The following is a 19,710-nucleotide window of genomic DNA, read 5'->3' as shown; positions in this document are numbered from 1 at the left end:
GTAATTACACACTCCGCTAACATGCAATCTGCAGCCAGACAGCGTGCACACTCAGCGTATAAACACACACACGCAGCATACGCACTGGGACGGCAATCGGCAGCGTGTGCGCTTTCTACCATCAGTAAAAGTACACCTGTCCCACCTGTTGTTTTGACGAGAACAAGAGCCAAAGAAGGAATGTGCGTCTTTCCCTTTACTCCTTCTCTAATCACGTCTGTCTGGCCACGCCTTCTATATTTCAACGTTTCGCCATGCTGAAGGCTTCTATAGTGCTCGGCGCTCCTGCAGGCCTTCTCCTGCATTGATGAAACAGTCCCACGCAGCAGGCAAACACGCGCGCTCGTATAATCTGCAGGGATAAGCGTTTCTGCCTCTTGAAGCCGTTTTATGGATTTGATCAGCAAAGGAGAGAGTCCTCTCCTCTCAACCCAGAAAAAGTCCCTTCGAGTCTGTTTGATAAGCAGAAGATGAACACGCACAGAAGTCCTCACTGAAGCGTCCAAGCATGGCCTTTGATTGGTGCACGTGCATGCAGTTACTTGTTATTGCAGTTGGTGCTGTAGGTATTTATGGGAGTGTGCAGAGGGAGGCAAAGTGGCTTTCTATTCCTAGTTTTACAAAGTCCTCCACCTTTATTTTGATTCTACAATCAGCATTTGTGTTTTTCCTGCTCTGTACTCGGTGGTTGTGCAGCTGAAGGGCTCGCAGGAACCTGCGGAAGTCATGCACAGAAACAGGGCTTCATTTTTTTCACTCTTATGTGCATACGAATGTGGTGCATAAGAGACATTTGCTCTATGGCTCTGCCACGATAATAGCTTTACAGGGAGCCCTCCAGTGTGTGTGTGTGTGTGTGTGTGTGTGTGTGTTTTGAGTTCTGCTATGGGTCCGGTCTTGAGTCTCCCAGATTGTTTCTCCCTCCGACTTCCTCCTCCCTGTTTCTGCTGCCTTACAGAATGGGAGCAGTGAGAGGAGTGATATGTGGACAGCTAGTCATTATGCTGTCAGAGGATAGCCTATGGACCAAAACACCCTAAACATTTCACCTCTGATATATATCACCTGTCAGAGACCCTGTTTTACAGGCAGGATATATGAATCAATATCTATGATTGACGACCCTGAAGGCGACAACAGCTGCGGCAAGCACGCACTTGAGTTAACTTTTAATTAGCGCTAAACTCACAAACCTCTGACTATTTTTGTGAATCATTTGATCGTTAAATGAGCAACAACGAAGGATATAGTTATGGAAAATGCAATTAAGAACGAGACAACATTCAGAAAGCACAGACATAGATCTGGATCACCTCCAAACCCTAATGGATTGTTCCTTGGGCCATACCTTCTCCAACAACCTATCAACATGCTTCTAAGAGTAATCCCACGAAAAGACAACATCATTAAACATTACTTCAGGTGGTACAATAACAATAACGGGAGTAAGGAAGACTTGATGCTTTTTCTTGTTGAAAAATGACACATCCTTAACAATACTAGGAGCCTGAGGGGCTTCAGTCCTGTCTGAGCATGACCTTGAGTTTGGCGCTCATCCAGAAAACACACGTGTGATAAATCTGTGTATATGGTTTTTGAATAACAGCCCTTTAAATCGTATAGGAATTTGGGTTGGATTACATGGGTGTGTGTGTGTGTGTGTCTCTCTGAGGTGCAGATTTTTGTGCAGCAATCTGCTAAATAGCTTTTATAGACTTTGTGTTTTTACTTTTGGGAGTTGCGACATTGGGATTGTAGCATGTGTGTCTGCTCAGGATCTGCACATCCACTGTAATGAGGACAGGACGGGAGACGCAGCTGTTCGGGGGACTTGGAGTCCGTGCTTACATCTCTGCTGCTTCCTGCACTCTATGCACATTTGACAGTTGCTTCCTCTCATGTGTGGAGTTTTATGTAAATGTCGAATATTTTCCCAAATTGAGAGAGAGAAAAATATATTTTTTTAAATGTGTAGAATACTAAAAGAAGCCACTCTTGCTTATATTGTAAGCTGATTGTCAAGTTTCATGCAAAAATAGATTTTGAGCTGCATGAAAACAAGTTTACGGAGCAAAGGTATTGCATGCTGGGACAATAAAAGCCCTTTATTGGCTGTTCAAATTCAACAGCCCTAACCCTAACCCTTTATTCATTTTTCATCCACCTTTGTCATCAGACATTTCATCAACTCTTCAAGTGACTCATTTTACAAGAGCAGAAACGTTTCACAGTCAATTTAACCGTTAATACCTTTGCGTGCAAACACCGGATTAACTTGTGGGGGGGGAGCTCTGTCAGGTAAACACGATAACTGAAGTGTGCTATTGGTAAGAATTGCATAATGACACTTGAGCCCTGTGGAAATGGAATAATGACCAGCCGAGTAAGGAGAAAAACACTCAACCAAAGTATACATGTAATTTTGGTTGATTGTTTTTTTTTATTATTCTGCTTTTCAGATTTGGTTTTCTTCTTTATATTTTAGTAAAAGCTCTATCTGTGCTGTCGTCACAGATTTGTCTTGTCACGTGAGGCACCTGCGTCCGACTCACCTCTAGATAGACAGGATCGTTTTTTAGCAGCTCGAGTTCGCCCCCTAACGACGAAATGTTGTTAGTGCGCATTCTTGCAGCAATGCATTGATAAAAAAGTTGTGACAAATGCATTGCTGCAAGGCAGGCGCCTCATGTATAGAATCGTATACAGGGTGTGTGGTGACTTCATTTAAGCCCCTTGACACAAAGATCCACTATATGTATTCTATAGTTCTGACACACACTCGTGATTGAGGATGCGCTTTCCCTAACTCACAGGAGCGCAGGCTGTATGGAAGTCAAAATGTGGCAGTTTAAAATCATTAATTCTCCAGTTGGCTGCAGGGTGGGAAAATAAGAGGTGATCAATCAAACAGATTTACAATTTTGGGAAACAAAAAATGAGATGAAATGCACTGAAGCAACACTGTCTGGAAAAGCATTAAATAAGTTCGACCTCATAAATCACAGCAATTAATGATTTAAGTAAAGACATCGCACAATCACTATTTGACACAAAGGGATTCATTGTTAGTTAAAAGTCATTTATTGTTTTTGTTTTTTTCCATGACATTAAAAACATTCTAAATAAGGAGACTCTGATTTCTGTGAAGCTACATTCTAAAATCATTCAAGTGCTGTAAAACGTGTAGCGGAGTCTGGACATGTCATTCAAGACAGGACAGACACATGCACACAACTAAAAGCGTGACATCACGGCCAGAGACCACATCCTCACCAGTAAACTCATAGTAGGCATTAAAATACAGTCGGAGCCAGTCACTTTAAAAATATAATAAAGTTAGACAATCTTGTGCATTCAAATCATACATTACTGTGTGCTTATAAGTGCAACTCAAACAAAAAAGTTTTACGCCGGACAAATTTTTAACATTCCTCAAAATGTAAAACACTGAAATGTAGTCGCATGTTAAGTCAAACAGTTTGAACAACACCGAGGTAACTGTGAGCACGTTTACCCAGCCGAAGTGCCACACAAGTTCCTTTTGGAGTACAAAACGGCGACGACATTAAATACGATCTTGGGCTTTACACACGGGGATACGTGATCCTAACGTGAGCCAGCTCAACATTACAATGCAAAGGAAGAATATTCACATTCTGCAAATACCAGTTACATTCACTCAGATAACACTTGTTGATGCTGTTAAAAAAAATTAATAAATATGCAGAACATCTGAGGTGTTTTCACAACGTCAAAGTCAGTCTACTGCATATATGTGTAATTCATGAATCCTTGTTACTCATGCATGTAGAGTTTATTGTCCTATCATTCTGAAACAAATTATGACAAGGGTAAAAGGAGGGCACATTTTTACTATATTGCAGATAGATATTTTTAACTACATGTAAAGAATTAGAGTGCAAGCTGCCAAGAAAGATCTGCATATTGAAAAAACGCTTCAGCGACAGCGTCCAAAGGAGAATTGGAACATTGAAGTTGAAGAAAGCAGGAAAGGTCTTAGAGAGAGATTTGTTCTGTGCAGGCCAAATGAAAGTGCAAAACATCATTAGACACTTATATTCAGAGCTAAGAAAATGAAAACAGTCTTATTTAGAAGTTACAACTAAATCAATAAAGTGACAGCAACAACCTTAGCTCACATTGGAGGGAGAGGATGAACCACCTTGAAATTTAATTTCATCACAAAAGAAAAAAATCATTTCGTGATATTTGTTGCACGTGTTTGGATTGTTACCCTCCGTGCTGGCAGCTCCTCAATGCTCTGATTGGCTACAAGGTCCTGCAGCTGCAAAGCTCCTCCACCAATGAAGCAGAAGGCCGGACAGACTGGAGCTGAACAATCTATGTGTCCGTGACACAGGACACGCAGCGAATGGGCATCGTAGAAGGTAACGTGTCCTTTGTCGCAGTCTAGACACACTCCTAGTCGGGGTGGGAGGGGAGTCGTGTGAGGGTGAGGCAGATTGCTGAGGGCGCTGTTGTGGGAGTGCACTCCTCCCAGGCTGTGGCTATCCCCCTGGCTCTGGCTGTGGCCATGCCCTTGTCCTTGTGGAAGCAGGATCTTACCCATGCCTATCGTCAGGAAGCAGAGGGGAGGAAAGTCCTGACCGTCCTCCGCTCCACTATCGTGGCCACTGTCGGGGTCGCACCTAGGGAAAGGAAGAAATGAAGATGTGCAAAAGAAAAATAGGTAAGGGATATAATCAGAGGAGGCCTTGATCTGTCGCTGTTACTCCTTGGACCTGCTCTTACTACAACGACTTACCGTACCTTTAGACAGTACATTTACTGTGCAGTTTTGTCTGTGGAAACTCCGTGTAAGCACAGATTTAATTGTGGAGTTAAATGTAATCATAAAAAACATTCAAGACAAAAACGAAGTACAAAAGGAAATATATATTTTTATTTTTATAAAGTATGTCCTGACAAAGCTAAACAATAGCTTTGTCTAATGAACAGCCATCCATATAAATAATGCAGTGTACAGCATTCTATGTAATAACTGGATTGATTTCTACATTTGAATGAAGTGTATGTTTTACAATGATGCAATGAAACCCGTCTAACTTGGGTAAAAGAGAAAAACATTAATTTTTTAGAAGATTTACTCTTGTATTTTTCTGTTTAACAAGATCCTGATGTGTAGCGACATTACTCAGCGAGCTATGGGAATACTGCCTCTAGAGGAGTAAAGTGGTATTACAAGGGGCGCTGACTTCAAATACAAAGACATTGGCATAGCAAGAAAATGATTGCTTTAGATTCTGTTGATGAAGTTAGGCAATCAATATTCTTATGTTTTACACTCAATTTTTGGCCATATTACAATTTACTAGTGACTGTTGTACCAGACTTGCAGGTGACTAAATAATGCAATTCTATATTTGAGATACGAGGATTGATTTACCGAGGGCTGGCCATATCCTGAGGGAGATGAAACCACTCTTGTAGCTTCGCCTCCTGCCCTACGCCAACCTGTAAAAGAGGATTTTAGAAATAGAAAACTTGGATCAATATAGTTCACACACTATCTCGCCAAAACCAAAGGCTTATAGGCATCCTTCTCACCTTTACCAGGTACGAACCAGGTTCTACAGAGCATGCCCAGTAGTGTCTGCCCTGAGTGACGGCCAAATCTGCCACCAGCAGGTCAGAAGTCAAGTGGCAAGAAGTGAGTGTGCGGTCGGCAGCCTGCAGGAGGGAGAGGCCTGGCACACTGCGGGCATAGGTTTGGCCTTTACCCAGCGCCAACCTGTCAGCATGCAACCCCCAGCGTGAGTCCAAGGAGAAACTTAATACTGAGAGGGAAAAGGAGGCAATACCAGCAAGGGAAGGTGGGTAAAAAGAGAGAGAGGAAGCGAGGAGGGTAAATGAAGGGAGTCAGGGGGGGAATTAGATTCTGAAGCTGGGACAGCCAGCCACAGCAAATCAGAACACACAATTGATCAAGAGATCAAGAGGAGTCAGAAGATAACATGGTTGAGGAGGCCGGTTAAGAAAAAAGGGGCATTCAATAGGAAAAGTAGGAAGCGCCTCTACCAGCAGGAGGAAACAACAGAGGTAACATTCACTCCAGTTGATTACTGTTTCACCTGATCAGATAATGCAATTCTGAATGAATGTTTTGTTAGGAAGGATGACAATGAGAGAAATGATGGATGCATTTAATGAAGGACAGACCTGTAGCACGACAGACGGCAGAGAGCGTCTGGAATGAAAGTGGAATGTAGAACAGAAACTTAACAGACACTTGAAGTTGGAATGGGACAAACTAGGAGATGGAGAGAAAAGAAAAATCCAGATTAGTCCATTGATTTAAAAATAAAATAGCAGAAAACAAGTTTCTTTCTTTGCAAACCAACTTGTTTTAAAAAAAAAAAATTAGAAAGAGAAAATCCAATCTTGACTTTTTAAAGTGTAGAAATTCATGCGTTCAGTGACAACGTATTGGAAAAGAAGAATGAAAAGAGAAGCCTTTTTTTTTTTTTTTTTGCAGTGAAATAAATGTCAAAATGAAAATATTGATAATGTAATGCACTACATATCAATATCTCACCAGGTGCTGGTGGAGTGTGGAGGTAAACCTCCTCACTGTACTCTCCGAAGCCGGCCTTGTTGCAGCCTCTCACCCTGAGCACATACACACTGTCTATCTGCAGCTGATCCACCACAGCGTTGGCCCCGCTCACGTCGTCCAGACGCTGCCATGCTGTCGCAGCGCTGGGGGATCTCGTGCCGCCCCACGTGGCTGCAGCTCCTCCTGCCCGCCGCTGGTATTCGACTGAGAAGTGCCAAGCCGGGGCCGAGTCCAGAGGGAGGCGCCAGCACAGAAACAGCTGGTCATAAGCAAGTGTCTTCTGAGTGTCAATGACTGGGGCCAGCGGGGCTGTGTGGAGGAGAGAGGTGCAGATTTAATGCACCCTCGTGAAAACGATGATGGAGCTGCTCCTCGGTTCATATTATAGACGGGAAGGAGCTTACTGCGTATGTATTCCAAGCCACGGATGAGCTTGACCTCTTTGGATGCGTCGAGGTGAAAATGTCTGAAGGATGGATCGGCGGAGGGAGAGAAACGCTGGAGGTTTTCTATGGCTTTCGCCAGTCTGCAGGGGGAAAGACATTAACAAAGAAATATCATGAAGCCAAATCTAATGAATCCACTCCTTGTGAATTTAGGAGGCGTTTTACCGGCTGTGAGTGACTCTGGCAGCCTGGACGAAGCAGGGCGCATCGGTTTCCTTCAGCAGCTCCTGCGTGTAGGCCGTCAGGCCCGCATTCTCCAGCAGGCCTTGCCTCTCTGAAGCCTGGGCGGTGAGGGCCTCCTCCCTCCTGCTGCGGGACCCCTCCAAGGCCAGAGTCAGAGCCCCCTGACGCTCCGCGACAGCCGCGCCCAGCTCTCGGAGGCCGAGGTTCAGGTGATGCAGAGCCACGGCACCGTTCGCCTGAAGAACAGGCAGATTAGGGAAGACGGTGTGGAAGTGCGCCATTGTACTATAATGACAGGCTTCTAATGGTTTGTAATACTACCTAATACCTGTAGTAATACTACCTGTCCCCTTAGCTGTAACTGCAAAGTGGTGGAATAGACCAGGATTGGATTCTCATTTTTTTTGAATCGCAATAACATTCAGCATGTTTTGCTTCTTGCAAAGAAATCTAAATTTATTTCAAAAACTCATGAGATGTTCTATCACAGTCGTAATGTAAGCGGAGCCTCTTACAAATACTATTGTAACTGTACAAAGATACAATACGAGGACAATGAGAGGTACGAGAAAATAGAAAAGTGAGAAGAGCTACTGAACCTCCATCTGTTTGAGGGCATCTTCCAGGCGAGTGATCTGACTTTGTATTGTCTCCTGGTTGGTCAGGATGAAGCCGACTTCCTTGGTCATCTTGTCCTGTAAGACCAAAACAAATTAATGGTATTAAATGGCTACAAAACATCAGGATCTGAACACAGCTGAATCACAGGGCACAGAAACTGACCTTGAGGTACTGGTAGGCCTCTGAAATAGGCAGCAGCTTGTGTCCATGGTGGACACGGCGGAGCTTGCAAACCGAGCACAGTAACCTCTGGCAATTACAGCAGTACCACTGCAGTCTCTCCTGCTCGTGGTCTGTGCATGTTAAGACCTAGAGCACAAACGAGGATGAAATCGTAGCGACAAGAGAAGAGATGCTACCATTTAGGATGCCAAAACAATAAACAAATAAACCAGACAAACCTTGGGCCGAAAGTTGCTGGAGGGCAGAACGTGTTCATGTTGAGCTCGAGGGGTTCCCCAAGGGTGGTAGAATTTGAAACACTCGTTACAGAAATTGGACTTGCAGTCAGAACAGCCCTTAGTAGCCGCCAGAGACTGGGGAGGCTTGCAGAATCCACACATGATGACGATGCTGCCCAGACTGACCGCGTGTCGATACCTGGAGGACAAAGGGGGGGTAAGGGCAGGCCTTTAATTATTCTGAAGTTGAAAAGAAAGAATGAGGATATTTAATTCATTTTAGTGTGATTTGCTCCACTTTCTCTAGTTGGGAGTCCAACTCTTTAATGGCCTGACATCGATACAGCCCCGATGGCTGGATTTTTGTTAGTGAGTCCTGCACAGCCCAGCCACTGCCTGGGGAGGGCGCCGCTGCATTCATCAAGGTGAAATATTTATCTCCAAACATCCTCAACAAACCGTTTCGCCTTCTGTTTCGATTCATTGTTGAAGCTCATTCCAGGAAATGATGATTTCCCGGCTCGTTTTTTTGAAGCAGAATTGACTGAGCTCTTCATTTGTGACCTTTCTCGTATTTATTTTTTTAACCCAACACTTTATTTATTATTTCCAGTTATGGGCAGATGATGGAATATTATCACATATTAATATAAGACCATCACTCGGGCTAGGCTATATATATATATATATAATAAATACCTCTCCACGATCCGCTCTAATGTGAGGTTGCGGAGGCAGTCTGCCAGGCCTTTCTCTCCGAGCACCACGTCCTGCTGACAGGAAGGACACGAGAACAGCATGGGGGGAGGGGCTGCGTCTTTCCGTCTCCGACCTGGGCATGTCCCACACACTGGGGGAAAAGATGAAGGAGAAATAAACATGGAAAGAGATAAGTTCACTGCACCCACACACACACACACCTGCTCGATCGCCTGCATTGCCCTTGGCCTACAAGCATTTGAATAAATCATGACTAAGCTATGCATAAAAAGTGAAAAAAAAACAAAGTGTCATTATTCCGAGATCATCCCAGAAAAGCGTTTTTTCTCTCTTTCTGAAATTCCCATCATTCACACAAAATGTTTACGTCTCCAGATCGCTCTCTCCACCTGTTCTGAGGCGGTCAGGTGTTCTGGGCGTGGGCCTTCGAGCTTGTCGAGGGGAGCCAGCGTTGGGCGTGGAGGCCGGCGAGTTGGGCTCCGGAGGGAGGTCAGGAGGAGGATAACCTCTTTGTACCAGCGCCTCAGCGGCACACAGCAGACACACACTGTGATGGCACGGCAGAAGCACCGGCTGCTTCACCATCTCGCCACACGCTGGGCAATGCAGCTCCTGTTCCATGCTCTTCATGTTGGACTGGAGAGGAGCAGAAGGGGAGAAGAGGAGAGCAGAGAGGAGCAGAGGGGAGCAAAGAGGAGCAGAGGGGAGCAGAGAGGAACAGAGGGGAGCAGAGAGGAGCAGAGAGGAGAGCAGAGGGGAGCAGAGGGGAGCAGAGGGGAGCAGAGAGGAGCAGAGAGGAGCAGAGGGGAGCAGAGAGGAGCAGAGAGGAGCAGAGAGGAGCAGAGGAGAGCAGAGGGGAGCAGAGAGGAGCAGAGAGGAGAGCAGAGGGGAGCAAAGGGGAGCAGAGAGGGGCAGAGGGGAGCAAAGATGAGCAGAGAGGAGCAGAGAGGAGCAGAGGGGAGCAGAGGAGAGCAGAGAGGAGCAGAGGGGAGCAGAGGGGAGCAGAGGAGAGCAGAGAGGAGCAGAGAGGAGCAAAGAGGAGCAGAGAGGAGCAGAGAGGAGCAAAGAGGAGCGAAGAGGAGCAGAGAGGAGCAGAGAGGAGCAGAGGAGAGCAGAGAGGAGCAGAGAGGAGCAGAGGGGAGCAGAGGGGAGCAGAGGGGAGCAGAGAGGAGAGCAGAGAGGAGCAGAGGGTCTCGAGCAGTAAAAACACAGACGCAGAATTAGCTCAGCAAGCAGAGGATCTTTATTCACAACGAAAAGGAAAACTAAACTAAACATTAAAATAGATGTTATTTCTGCTTGGCTGGTGCTGTTAATAGTTAAAGTGGCCCTGTTACAGTTATACTTAGCATTTCGTTTCTATGACAACGCTCATCATCTTTTACTTCTCACTTGCGGCCTTATGTAAGCAAATATATCAATAACTGTTGAGACCTATTTTGTCCGTCTGACGCTGCTTCACCGTTTACATTTAGCTTTACAGGGTTTCACCAATAATAGTGCAATTAAAAAAAAAGAAGATATAATAGATGATAAAATGTTCGATAAGAACAAACGAACAGCCCAAGCCGTGCGTGTGTATCTACACGGGTAGAGAAGAAATGGAACAAGGTGTGAAATGTGACGTGCGCTATTTAAAATAATGCCGGTGTATCTTCCCGAATACGCACGCGTGGTTTAAATAAATGGCGTAATAAAATGAGCGTCACACTCACACTTAAACGAACCAGCTCATCCACGATAGAGGAAAAGGCTTTCAAGTCCGCTTCTGCCATCATTCCGCGATGCCAATGTCTCTGCGTATCAAAGGCTAAACCCGTTTAGTGGGGGGGGGGGGGGACCAGGGCTGTGGCTGCCGCGCAGTGGGACGCAGGGCTCCCTCCCTTGATTGTTCCGCTGAATCATTGAATAAACCTTTGTTGTTTTCTCTTCTGTTACGTGGACGTACAATCTGACCGTAAAGACCGAGGCGAACCGTGAAATAGATGTGGGAGGGGAGGGGGGGGGGGGGTCATTTGGAAGCGTGCGATTACAAATAATCAAATAATCGCGTGGAAAATGGAACGATCCATATGGTGCATTGTCCACGTTGTTCTTGGTTGCAGTAATATATTTATAAATAACTGCATTTGAGTGCAAAATATATTAATATTGCATGTTTTCCTAACCTAGTCTCGACAATTAAATAACGGTGAATGTAAAATGTTTTTTTACTATTATGTTGATATTTCGTCTTTATGCCCTGGATAATCAATAGTTCTCAAAATAAACCTCCCGGGTATTGTGATCTACCGAGCCTGTTTCCGAGTTCACGTCCCAGTTTTTGTGGAAGACAAATATATCTTGATAAATCCAACGGTGCTCTGTTTATTATATTCCGCGCGCGGAACCTTCGCATCGTAGTCGCTGGAGACACCCGAGCTGTAATTACGAATGCACCGCTTTCGAGACAGTGTTGTTAGTTGTTGTAGCAACCAAATAATCTGCCACTACTGTATTTAAAAAGTAAGACGTTGTGGCTGGTTGTGAATGTATCCTTAAAATCAACTTGTTTTCGTCTGACGCTCAAGGACGAGTAGTGCTGTTTATATTCGCCTTTGTTGAAGCTAGTTTTAAATGTCGGCCATTAGCTTCGTGCTAAGTGTGCTCTAAGTGGTTCACCGTGTTTCTTGCGGCTTATTCTGGTTGTCCGATTAAGGAAATAGTTGCTGAGCATGTCGGCTGTCGGCAGTCTTGTTCCTGCACGGTTTCTGACAATCACAGCCCACCTTGTGATCGTTATTACGATTTTTTGGTCAAGGGTGAGGAAGACAATATTAACTCTTAGATTAATGTGTTTCAGGAACAACATTCATGCCCTCATATATACTTGCATGATTCATTTCGGATTCTCTTCTTTTATAAATATGCACTTCACAGGAAAACAACGTGAAGGCTTGCTTGCCTTTGGATTTCACACAAGAGGAGTATGAAAATGAAGACAGAAAGTGAGATATGTATATATATATATATAATGTTATATGCACACAATGTAAAATAATGTTGCATACACACTGACGTGTTCCGCTCTGTTTCAGGTTGGTGGTGGCTCTGGCGGTCACCATCGGTATGTTTGCCATAGAGTTGGCTGGGTTCTTCTCAGGAGTGTCCATGTTCAACTGCAGCCAGGGTCTCCTGTGTATCCTTCACACAGTTGGTCTCTCATTCATGATAAAATTGATTTATACAGGTGGACAGAATCTATTCAGTAGCAGGGAAAAAAGATAAAGGGATATAAGATCGTTAATTAAAAGAAGTTTGAAATATTGATGGTGGCTACAAACTTTGACAGGAACAGGGTTTTAAACGGTATACATATAGAGCAAATATGAAAAGAGATCAGGGAAATAAATAAATATTCTATCCTTAAGTTTTAATTCCATGACTTTAAGCTCTGGTGCATTTGCCTCTTTGCTTACTTTAGCAACTGGAGTCCACGCCAGTGCCTCAGTGGCTTTGATTTTCTTTTTATTTGAGCAGTGGGAATGTGACATCTACTGGTGGATCCTTGTCACTTGCAGGTTAGTGTACATTTTCCCATTGTTGTGCATGTTTAATTTCTCCAAAAGTGTTTTTCCCTAACACATACTGCACACAGCACTGACTGTCCACTGCAGTGCATCTGTGTCCTTGTCTTTTTTTGTGTTTGAGAGATGGGAGTGCTGGACATATTGGGTTATTTTTGCCATTTGCAGGTTGGTGTATTTGTATGTGCACATGTGTGTACAGCATTATCTTTCATAGGAGACTTAAGGGATTTATCAAGATGCAGATATATTCTGAGGCTCTGTTTTCAACAGTTCTCCCTAAACATCTGTATCTGTGTTTACCTCTAGTGTGCTGCCTGCTTTTGTGGAGATCCTTCTCTTTATAGCTGTTTTTGGACTGAAGAAGAAGCCATTATGAAAGAGTTCCATTGTGACATGCTGTACATTACTGTCTGATTTATTAATAATGTTTTGACCTGTAAAATAGTCGGTTCAGTCTCATATTTACATGGAAAATACTTAATGTTAGTACTATACCAAATACATTTTGAATAAATGATTTGTTTAGGTGTTGGTGATTGTCCGTTCTTTTTGCTTTGAGCATGTTTTTCACTCACATCTATTTTTACCGCTACACAATTAACAAATCTTAAATATTACCTACATTTTTAGCAGACCTCAATACAGGCACTTAATCTACGTAGTGTTTGGTTAGACATTTGAATGACAGAACTTGTCAGATTGTGCTGCTTTTTGGAGCAAAATGGATGGTACAAATACAATATCCACGATTCCCATACATTATCAATAAATTGGTTCAGCATCAGCTGAAGGAAACATTTCATCGAGGACACCCAATACCTTTCCAGTGCAATTCCATTATTCATCTCATTATTGTCTCTTATCTAAATTAAATAACATAGATTTTATTCATATTTATATTAAGTAGATAAGAATTGAGCAGTGGAGAGAGAACATTTAAAATACCCCAAAAAACATATGACGTAATGATAATAGGGACTCATTCACACCTTGATTGCAATAAATAATCTTCATTGATAGCTTATTAGTAGATCCTGGTGTACAATAATAACAATAGAGGGATGCGAACATGAAGAAGCGCTCATAACTCTGCAGAGCAGCCAGCGTCCCATGTTCCCCGCCCACTGGTCCCACCTCTTATCTGGACCGTGTAGACTAGACTGAATTTAAAGTTCCTAGCGCCGGGTACATTAGCTGGTTCCCCCTTAATAAAGCCCATTCCACGTTGTTTTGTTGCAGAAATTCCGGTTTAACATTAAATCATGGGTATGTATTGCTTACTTAATTTGCCATTCGAGCGGTTTCACCAAGTTATTTGCATATTGTTAGATGTTGGCGTTTACGTTCAAAGCTAGTGAGCTAAGGCTAACGTTCAGAAATAGACAAGTCTTTAGTCGTAAATTGTGTCGTCTGAACTAAATTTACTGTAACATGATATATACCTAAAATTACTCTTCATTACTGGTGTAATATTTACGAGTGTTCCATGAACAGAATGCTTTTGCCGCTAGCGTGGGTTACTTGGTTTAGAGCTTCGTCGGAAATAATTTATGAAGGAACACTGACGTGGCCTTAAGGTACAAATTCATCCCTGTCTCAATTTGATCGATAATAGGCATAAATTATCAAAGTTAGAACTTGGAAAAAAACAAAATAAACAATTGTCAAAATTTTGGTTGATTATTGAAGATACAACAGGAGATTCCTGCCTTTCTATTGTTATAGTTTATCTAGAGACTTTCCTTTGTCCTTTGCAATTGTTTCTGAATTGTTTCTTATTGATTTGAATGAATATATTTAAATGTATAGTGTGTATATATATAAATGCAGAATTGATCGATATGTTTAAGATGAATAGATGATAGATCCACTCGTAGTTTGCAGGATATAGACGATATAAACTGTCTGCTTTGCTTTGTAGCGGTGAACACAGGCACCTCTCTCGTGCTGTCCAGCCTGCTGTCGCTGCTGGTGTTTGCAGGGATGCAGATGTTCAGTAAGCAGCTGGGATCCACCGAGTGGCTCACCATCCTGGGCGGCTTCATGGGCTCTGCTCTATTCATTTGCTCCCTCACTGTATCCTGTTTGTGGTGGCGTGAAATGAATAGTCAATAGGGCTTGAAAATAAACTGCTAAATATTTATTTTTTTACGTTTCAAGGATTCTTGTGGGCACAGCTTTAAATCCTTCCTGTTCAGTTTTGGTCTTGTGTACAAATTCTCCAGCTAAATTGGTTCCCAATTTCCAATTGAATGTGAGAACAACGCTGAGGAATATACTACCTTAATTTATTTTGCAGGCATTTAATAATCTGGAAAATCTGGTGTTTGGGAAGGGATTCCAAGCCAAGATATTCCCAGAGAGTAAGTAGTGACGGCAATTGTGTCAAATTCATGTTCTTTAAAATGTCTTCATTGGCCAATATGTTTTTATCAGTTAAATCATACTTTAAATGCCTTTGTCACCGTGTGCTTTTTTAATACACAGCTGATCCGTTATTTGATTTTACATGCAGTTTGTGTTGCCTTTGGGTTGATGAACCATTCAGGCTTTGTTCCTCACTCATTTTATTCACTCTCTCCAGTTCTGTTGTGCCTGTGCTTGTCTCTATTTGCCTCCGGACTGGTACACCGTGTCTGTGTCACCACATGGTAGGTGACCTGCAGATGACCATCATTACATGTTGCATCTTTGTACAGTATGCTTAAAAGTAGTCCCTGAATGTAGATTTTTTTTTTTACAGATTATTAATTTTGTTTGCACTTCTTTCTTTTCTAGCCTGATATTCTCCCTTTTTGCACTGTACTACATCAACAAAGTGTCTGCTGCCTTCTACCAAGCAGCGGTTCCCACGGTAACACTGGCCAAAGCTGCCAGCAAGAGCAAAAGAAAGAACTGATCAAACTGTTGGATCCAGTGTGCAGCCAGCTGATCAGTTGCCGAGGTGCTGTTGCCATGCGTTGAACAATGTTCTGTGCCCTTAACCCAAGTCGCCATATTTTTCAATGTGGTTTTGGAATATTAATTGGAAAACGAAGTTTAGATCATTAACCACAAATTCTCTTTTGTTTTTGTTTTTTTACAGTGATCAATAATTACGTAAAACTGTGTGCGACGGTAATTCAACAGAAGGCTAACTACATTCCACTGACATGTTCCTCAGCTGTCGTACACAGGTTGCTAAGCGATTCGTGCATCCCATAGTGCTCTCTGTCTACTCCACTGCCGCAAGTTGCTGTTTTGTTTAATTTTGTAATTAAACTCTAGATGAGAGACTTTGAATGTGTTTATCTTGTGAAATAATTAGCAAAACTCTTCCTTCGGTTAAATATAGCTGCGTCTGCGTTTAAAGTTCGCTGTGATCTGATGAGTCAGAGGCTGGGAGGGATAGTTGCTGTTTTTACCTCACCTCACCTCATCCACCCGCTGCAGTTAAAATGTTCCAGATGAAGTAAGTAAAACACATTTGCTTGATTTCCATCAGACGAGTGATGCTTGTGGACCAACCCAGGTGTAGAACTGAAATGTATCTGATGGAATGTGTGACGCACTCCACTCCAAAAAGATCATTTTTCAGTGAAGTTAAATGATCAATAGGAGCAACAATATATTTTCAATTGTGTGTTTGATTTTGTCGCTTTTGGGTATCGGGCATCTACATTTCTTGCATTTTAATGTTCAGCCTGCTATTTAAGTAACCAGACAGGCATTGGTAAACTGGCTCTGTCTTAGTATCTGTTGCAGTAACATTCTGATGTGGGGGTGGGCATTCTTATTCACCTTCATTCAGTTCTACCAAAACAAACTGTAAATAATAAGGAAAATGCAAAAGGTAACTCAAATGTAGCGAGGAGGAAAACTAAAAGCATATTAAAGGTTTCATTATCATTGCATGCGAGTCTGATTTGTTAGATTTTGAAATTGTTTTTTTTTTTTTTTAAGTCTAATTTATGTCGAAAAAACACGTTTTTGATTTTAAAACATTATATTGATTATAAACGACTTCATTTTTAACATATTGATTCTACATGGAAAATATTACAAGCACCCCAAAGAAAAAAGGAAAAGCCCCCCCCCCCCCCAGCGGGTCAATATGGAATCCCAACATTACAGTGACCTTCCTTATGGGCTGGAGAACGCCCACGCAGAGAAGGCGCTGCAGGGCGGGGATGGTGTTTGCACATGGCTCTGGGTCCACGTCACTCGTTCCTTCTCTCCCCTGCTATCTGCATCCCTCCCATCACACTGGGCGTCGCCCTGCCGGCCATAAATACTTGGATAAACTTTCAGTGAGCCTCCCGCACCCATCACGGATCGTTTCAAGCCGCAGTATCTGCCGCCGAGTCCCGGTAAGTCCACCGAATACCGCGTATCGTTTGTTTCTCCGTTTCCGCGCATCTGGAAGAAATGAGCTCGTAAAACAAAAACACTTGGTTTGCGCAGAAGACTAAAAGATCAATGGTTGACTGTGGTGCTTTGTAGTTCGACGCGCGCGCGTCTCCATCCAGATTCTGTTTGCGTGTCTTTGATGCATTTTTGTCTTGGGTGGGTTCGGGTGGGTTCGGGCGCTATTGGCGCATTACGCAGCGCATTTCCACCGCGGACGTGTCGCGGCGCGTCCTGTCTGTCATCTCAAGGTTGTGGACGTCTCGGTTTTCAAACTCATCTTATAAAGGATCAAGGGAGAGGAAAGTCAGACGAGGAGTGGGGAGCTGTGAGATAAGGTTTTTGGGTTTTATGCCAGGAAAAAAAAAAAGAAAAGAAGACGTTTGAAAGCCAGAGAATTCACTTTGGAGCGCCAGTAAAGCCAACACCCACATCCCGACTGAACAATGTGTGTTTGCTTTGGCCCGAGTCTGCTCATTGGTGGAAAGGCTGCTCAGAACTCTTACCCAAGCACAGCAAGGAAAGATAACAGAATAAATGATAGTTAGTAATGCGTAATGACAAAGTCGATCCTGCCCAATGTGCAAAATAATATTAAATTATATTATTACTTTTATTGATAGTAAATGATGTGTTTTTTCCAAGTGAAGACAATATATATATATATATATATGGTGGTGTAAATAATAGGCTGCAAAATGTCCCTCAGATTTCTAATAAAGCAGGTTAAATAAGAGTTAATTGGAATACTAATGTACTTTTACCTTACTTTGAGTTAAATTCTACTGTTAATATGCATCTAAACAACGGATAAAGGTCCAATCCTATTTAACTTCTAATGTCGGTTAAAATAAATCCCAGCTTCATTTTTCATACTTTAAATGGCACTCTGCTCAATGAAGAAGAAGAAGAAGAAGTATTTCCTGTGATTTTTGACACCCAGATTTGTCTGTCCTGCCTCCAGCGCCCGTCTCTGCAGACATGACTGAGTTGGAGAAATGCATGGAGTCCCTAATTTTCATTTTCCACCGCTATGCTGGTCAAGACGATGATGGAAGGAAATTAAGCAAAAAGGAACTGAAAAAGCTGATTGAGGAAGAGCTACCCAGCTTCATAAAAGTATATTCCACCCTCCTATATGAGTAATCTAATCACACTACACATGACCCAATTGTCCTTGTTAACGTTGTATCCTCTTGTTGCTGCTTTTCTCAGGCCCAGAAGAACCCTCAAACGGTGGACTCCATCATGAAAGATTTGGACCTTAACAAGGATGATAAATTGGATTTTGAAGAGTTTCTTCCCCTTGTTGCCGGGCTTGCGCTGGCCTGTGAGAAGTGTTACAACAGCCGTGAGAAGAAGGGAAAGAAGTAATCGGCAAATGTTAATGCTGAATCCTTTTTAGTATACCGTGCAGCACGATGTGTGCCAGATTCAAAAGTAAAAACTACTGTTGACAAGACTTGACCCTTTTGTGTTTCTTACTCTTTAATATGTTACAATAAACCATCTGCCAGTTCTCGTGGAAGCTTTCCCCTGGAGAAAGGGTTGATAGCTCAGAGAATATAGTTTTACATCTGAAATGGGTCCATATCATTTCATTAAAATCATTGGTTGGTCGACGGACAAATGGTTTATAATACCCATAGCTATAAAAGACAGCTCGGAAAAATTTGACAAGTTTATTTTTTCTATTTCCCCGGTACTGACTCTTGCTGCTGCAGTGTTCTGCTGGTAAGTACAACTAAATATTCACAAGATTTTCAGCTTCGCCAAAAATACACAAATGAACTTAAACGATGCTTCCCGGTATATCATCAGCAGTGGTGGTGTGCTGGTGTATTTATGGAATTTAATGGCCACAATCATTCACTCAATTAGATCAAATAAAACATAAATGAGACAAACTTTAAGGGTTAAAGACATAAAAAGTAAAGCATCAGTCAAGATCTCTGATAGTTTGATAATAGCTTCATTTATAGTTGAAAGAGCTGCAAAAAAATAATAATAATTGTGATACATGACTTAATCATTCTCTCAGAAGTGGAAGAATCAGCCCCAGAGGAAATAATTAGATATTTGTTATTAAATTATCTCTACTTGTATATATATTGTTCATGTACTGTATTTTTTTTTACATAGACATCCATGCATAGAGAGAATAAATATATAAATATATATAACAAACGGCACAGATACTGTAGATCTTATTTGATGCCTCGGGATGGATTTCAAGCCGCACCGTTCGGTCGATAAAGAGCGGCTCTCAAGGTCGTCACGTGATCCATTAACTTTAATAGCGCTTCCGGTTTGTGTAATAAATCGATCCATATTGCTACAGCCTTCTTTAGTGTTCCTGAGTTCTATTCAGTGTCACAAACATCGCTGCTCGTCGTGAAATACAGATGTTCGCTCGGGGAGATCGATCTTATCTGTTGAACCTCTTGTGCTGCTAAAGAAAAAAAAAACACAATTAGGGTTAGTTATTTTAAAAAGTAGAATCTGGCGCGAATTATGCTGGCTGGATGAACAAGAATTAAGATTTTAATGCTTCATTCGGCACATTCAAATCGGTTGTTGGTCTCTAATCATCGGATTTCTTTTCACGGTACGTGCGTGAGCGGTTTAAGGAGGGAGGAATGCACTTGCTTCAACTGACCGCTAGATGTCGCTGAAGTCTTGAGAATCATTGAGACAGTAAAGGCGATTCTTTGCAAGCTTCGTTGAAATATACTTCTCTTCCAAGGGCATTAATCTGAGCTAAAATCAGCCCATTCCTCTCTACG

General features: G+C 42.5%; 4 protein-coding genes across 5 annotated transcripts; 3 read left to right on the top strand and 1 right to left on the bottom strand.

The window, feature by feature from the left end:
- Positions 1-4,216: 4,216 nt before the first annotated feature.
- On the bottom strand, positions 4,217-10,744 carry trim46a (tripartite motif containing 46a). Its single transcript, XM_068758813.1, has 12 exons — positions 10,685-10,744; positions 9,359-9,605; positions 8,949-9,099; positions 8,250-8,448; positions 8,011-8,157; positions 7,827-7,922; positions 7,210-7,463; positions 7,003-7,124; positions 6,578-6,907; positions 5,590-5,819; positions 5,429-5,496; positions 4,217-4,670 (listed from the first exon to the last, which is right to left on the bottom strand). Exons 1-12 carry the CDS (start codon positions 10,742-10,744, stop codon positions 4,217-4,219), a joined length of 2,358 nt encoding a protein of 785 aa, XP_068614914.1.
- Positions 10,745-11,674: 930 nt separating this feature from the next.
- tmem107l (transmembrane protein 107 like) lies at positions 11,675-13,011 on the top strand. The gene is made up of 5 exons (XM_068760345.1): positions 11,675-11,770; positions 11,889-11,956; positions 12,047-12,147; positions 12,433-12,529; positions 12,845-13,011. The coding sequence occupies exons 1-5, from the start codon at positions 11,684-11,686 to the stop codon at positions 12,912-12,914; spliced, it is 423 nt and encodes a 140-aa protein (XP_068616446.1). The 5' UTR covers positions 11,675-11,683; the 3' UTR covers positions 12,915-13,011.
- Positions 13,012-13,686: 675 nt separating this feature from the next.
- Positions 13,687-16,219, top strand: krtcap2 (keratinocyte associated protein 2). 2 transcript variants are annotated; one of them, XM_068760409.1, is made up of 6 exons: positions 13,687-13,804; positions 14,460-14,614; positions 14,838-14,901; positions 15,123-15,189; positions 15,317-15,482; positions 15,624-16,219. In XM_068760409.1, exons 1-5 carry the CDS (start codon positions 13,801-13,803, stop codon positions 15,435-15,437), a joined length of 411 nt encoding a protein of 136 aa, XP_068616510.1. In that variant the 5' UTR covers positions 13,687-13,800; the 3' UTR covers positions 15,438-15,482; positions 15,624-16,219. The 2 variants fall into 2 exon arrangements, with proteins under 2 accessions (XP_068616510.1, XP_068616509.1); XM_068760408.1 differs by having other exon boundaries at positions 15,317-16,219.
- A 550-nt stretch (positions 16,220-16,769) lies between these two features.
- LOC137914121 (protein S100-A11-like) lies at positions 16,770-18,386 on the top strand. The gene is made up of 3 exons (XM_068757741.1): positions 16,770-16,887; positions 17,889-18,043; positions 18,140-18,386. The coding sequence occupies exons 2-3, from the start codon at positions 17,906-17,908 to the stop codon at positions 18,296-18,298; spliced, it is 297 nt and encodes a 98-aa protein (XP_068613842.1). The 5' UTR covers positions 16,770-16,887; positions 17,889-17,905; the 3' UTR covers positions 18,299-18,386.
- The last annotated feature ends 1,324 nt before the right edge of the window (positions 18,387-19,710 follow it).

The sequence above is a fragment of the Brachionichthys hirsutus genome, chromosome 3 (genome assembly GCF_040956055.1).
Source record: "Brachionichthys hirsutus isolate HB-005 chromosome 3, CSIRO-AGI_Bhir_v1, whole genome shotgun sequence".
NCBI classification, from domain to species: Eukaryota; Metazoa; Chordata; class Actinopteri; order Lophiiformes; family Brachionichthyidae; genus Brachionichthys; species Brachionichthys hirsutus.
Note: the sequence above shows the minus strand (reverse complement) of the source record. Positions and strands in the feature narration are given on the sequence as shown.

Bases quoted from the DNA above. Each gene is read 5' to 3' on its own strand.
- trim46a (XM_068758813.1), bottom strand. From the start codon at position 10,744: ATGGCAGAAGCGGACTTGAAAGCCTTTTCCTCTATCGTGGATGAGCTG. The intron at 7,125-7,209 runs GTAAAACGCCTC...TTCCCCCTGCAG, and splicing joins GCCAGAGTCACTCACAGCCG to ACTGGCGAAAGCCATAGAAA. The intron at 4,671-5,428 runs GTAAATCAATCC...TCCTTTCCCTAG, and splicing joins CAGGATATGGCCAGCCCTCG to GTGCGACCCCGACAGTGGCC.
- tmem107l (XM_068760345.1), top strand. From the start codon at position 11,684: ATGTCGGCTGTCGGCAGTCTTGTTCCTGCACGGTTTCTGACAATCACA. The intron at 11,771-11,888 runs GTGAGGAAGACA...TGCACTTCACAG, and splicing joins TTACGATTTTTTGGTCAAGG to GAAAACAACGTGAAGGCTTG. The intron at 11,957-12,046 runs GTGAGATATGTA...GCTCTGTTTCAG, and splicing joins TATGAAAATGAAGACAGAAA to GTTGGTGGTGGCTCTGGCGG.
- krtcap2 (XM_068760409.1), top strand. The intron at 14,615-14,837 runs GTATCCTGTTTG...TTTATTTTGCAG, and splicing joins TATTCATTTGCTCCCTCACT to GCATTTAATAATCTGGAAAA. The intron at 14,902-15,122 runs GTAAGTAGTGAC...CACTCTCTCCAG, and splicing joins AGCCAAGATATTCCCAGAGA to TTCTGTTGTGCCTGTGCTTG.
- LOC137914121 (XM_068757741.1), top strand. From the start codon at position 17,906: ATGACTGAGTTGGAGAAATGCATGGAGTCCCTAATTTTCATTTTCCAC. The intron at 18,044-18,139 runs GTATATTCCACC...TGCTTTTCTCAG, and splicing joins AGCTACCCAGCTTCATAAAA to GCCCAGAAGAACCCTCAAAC.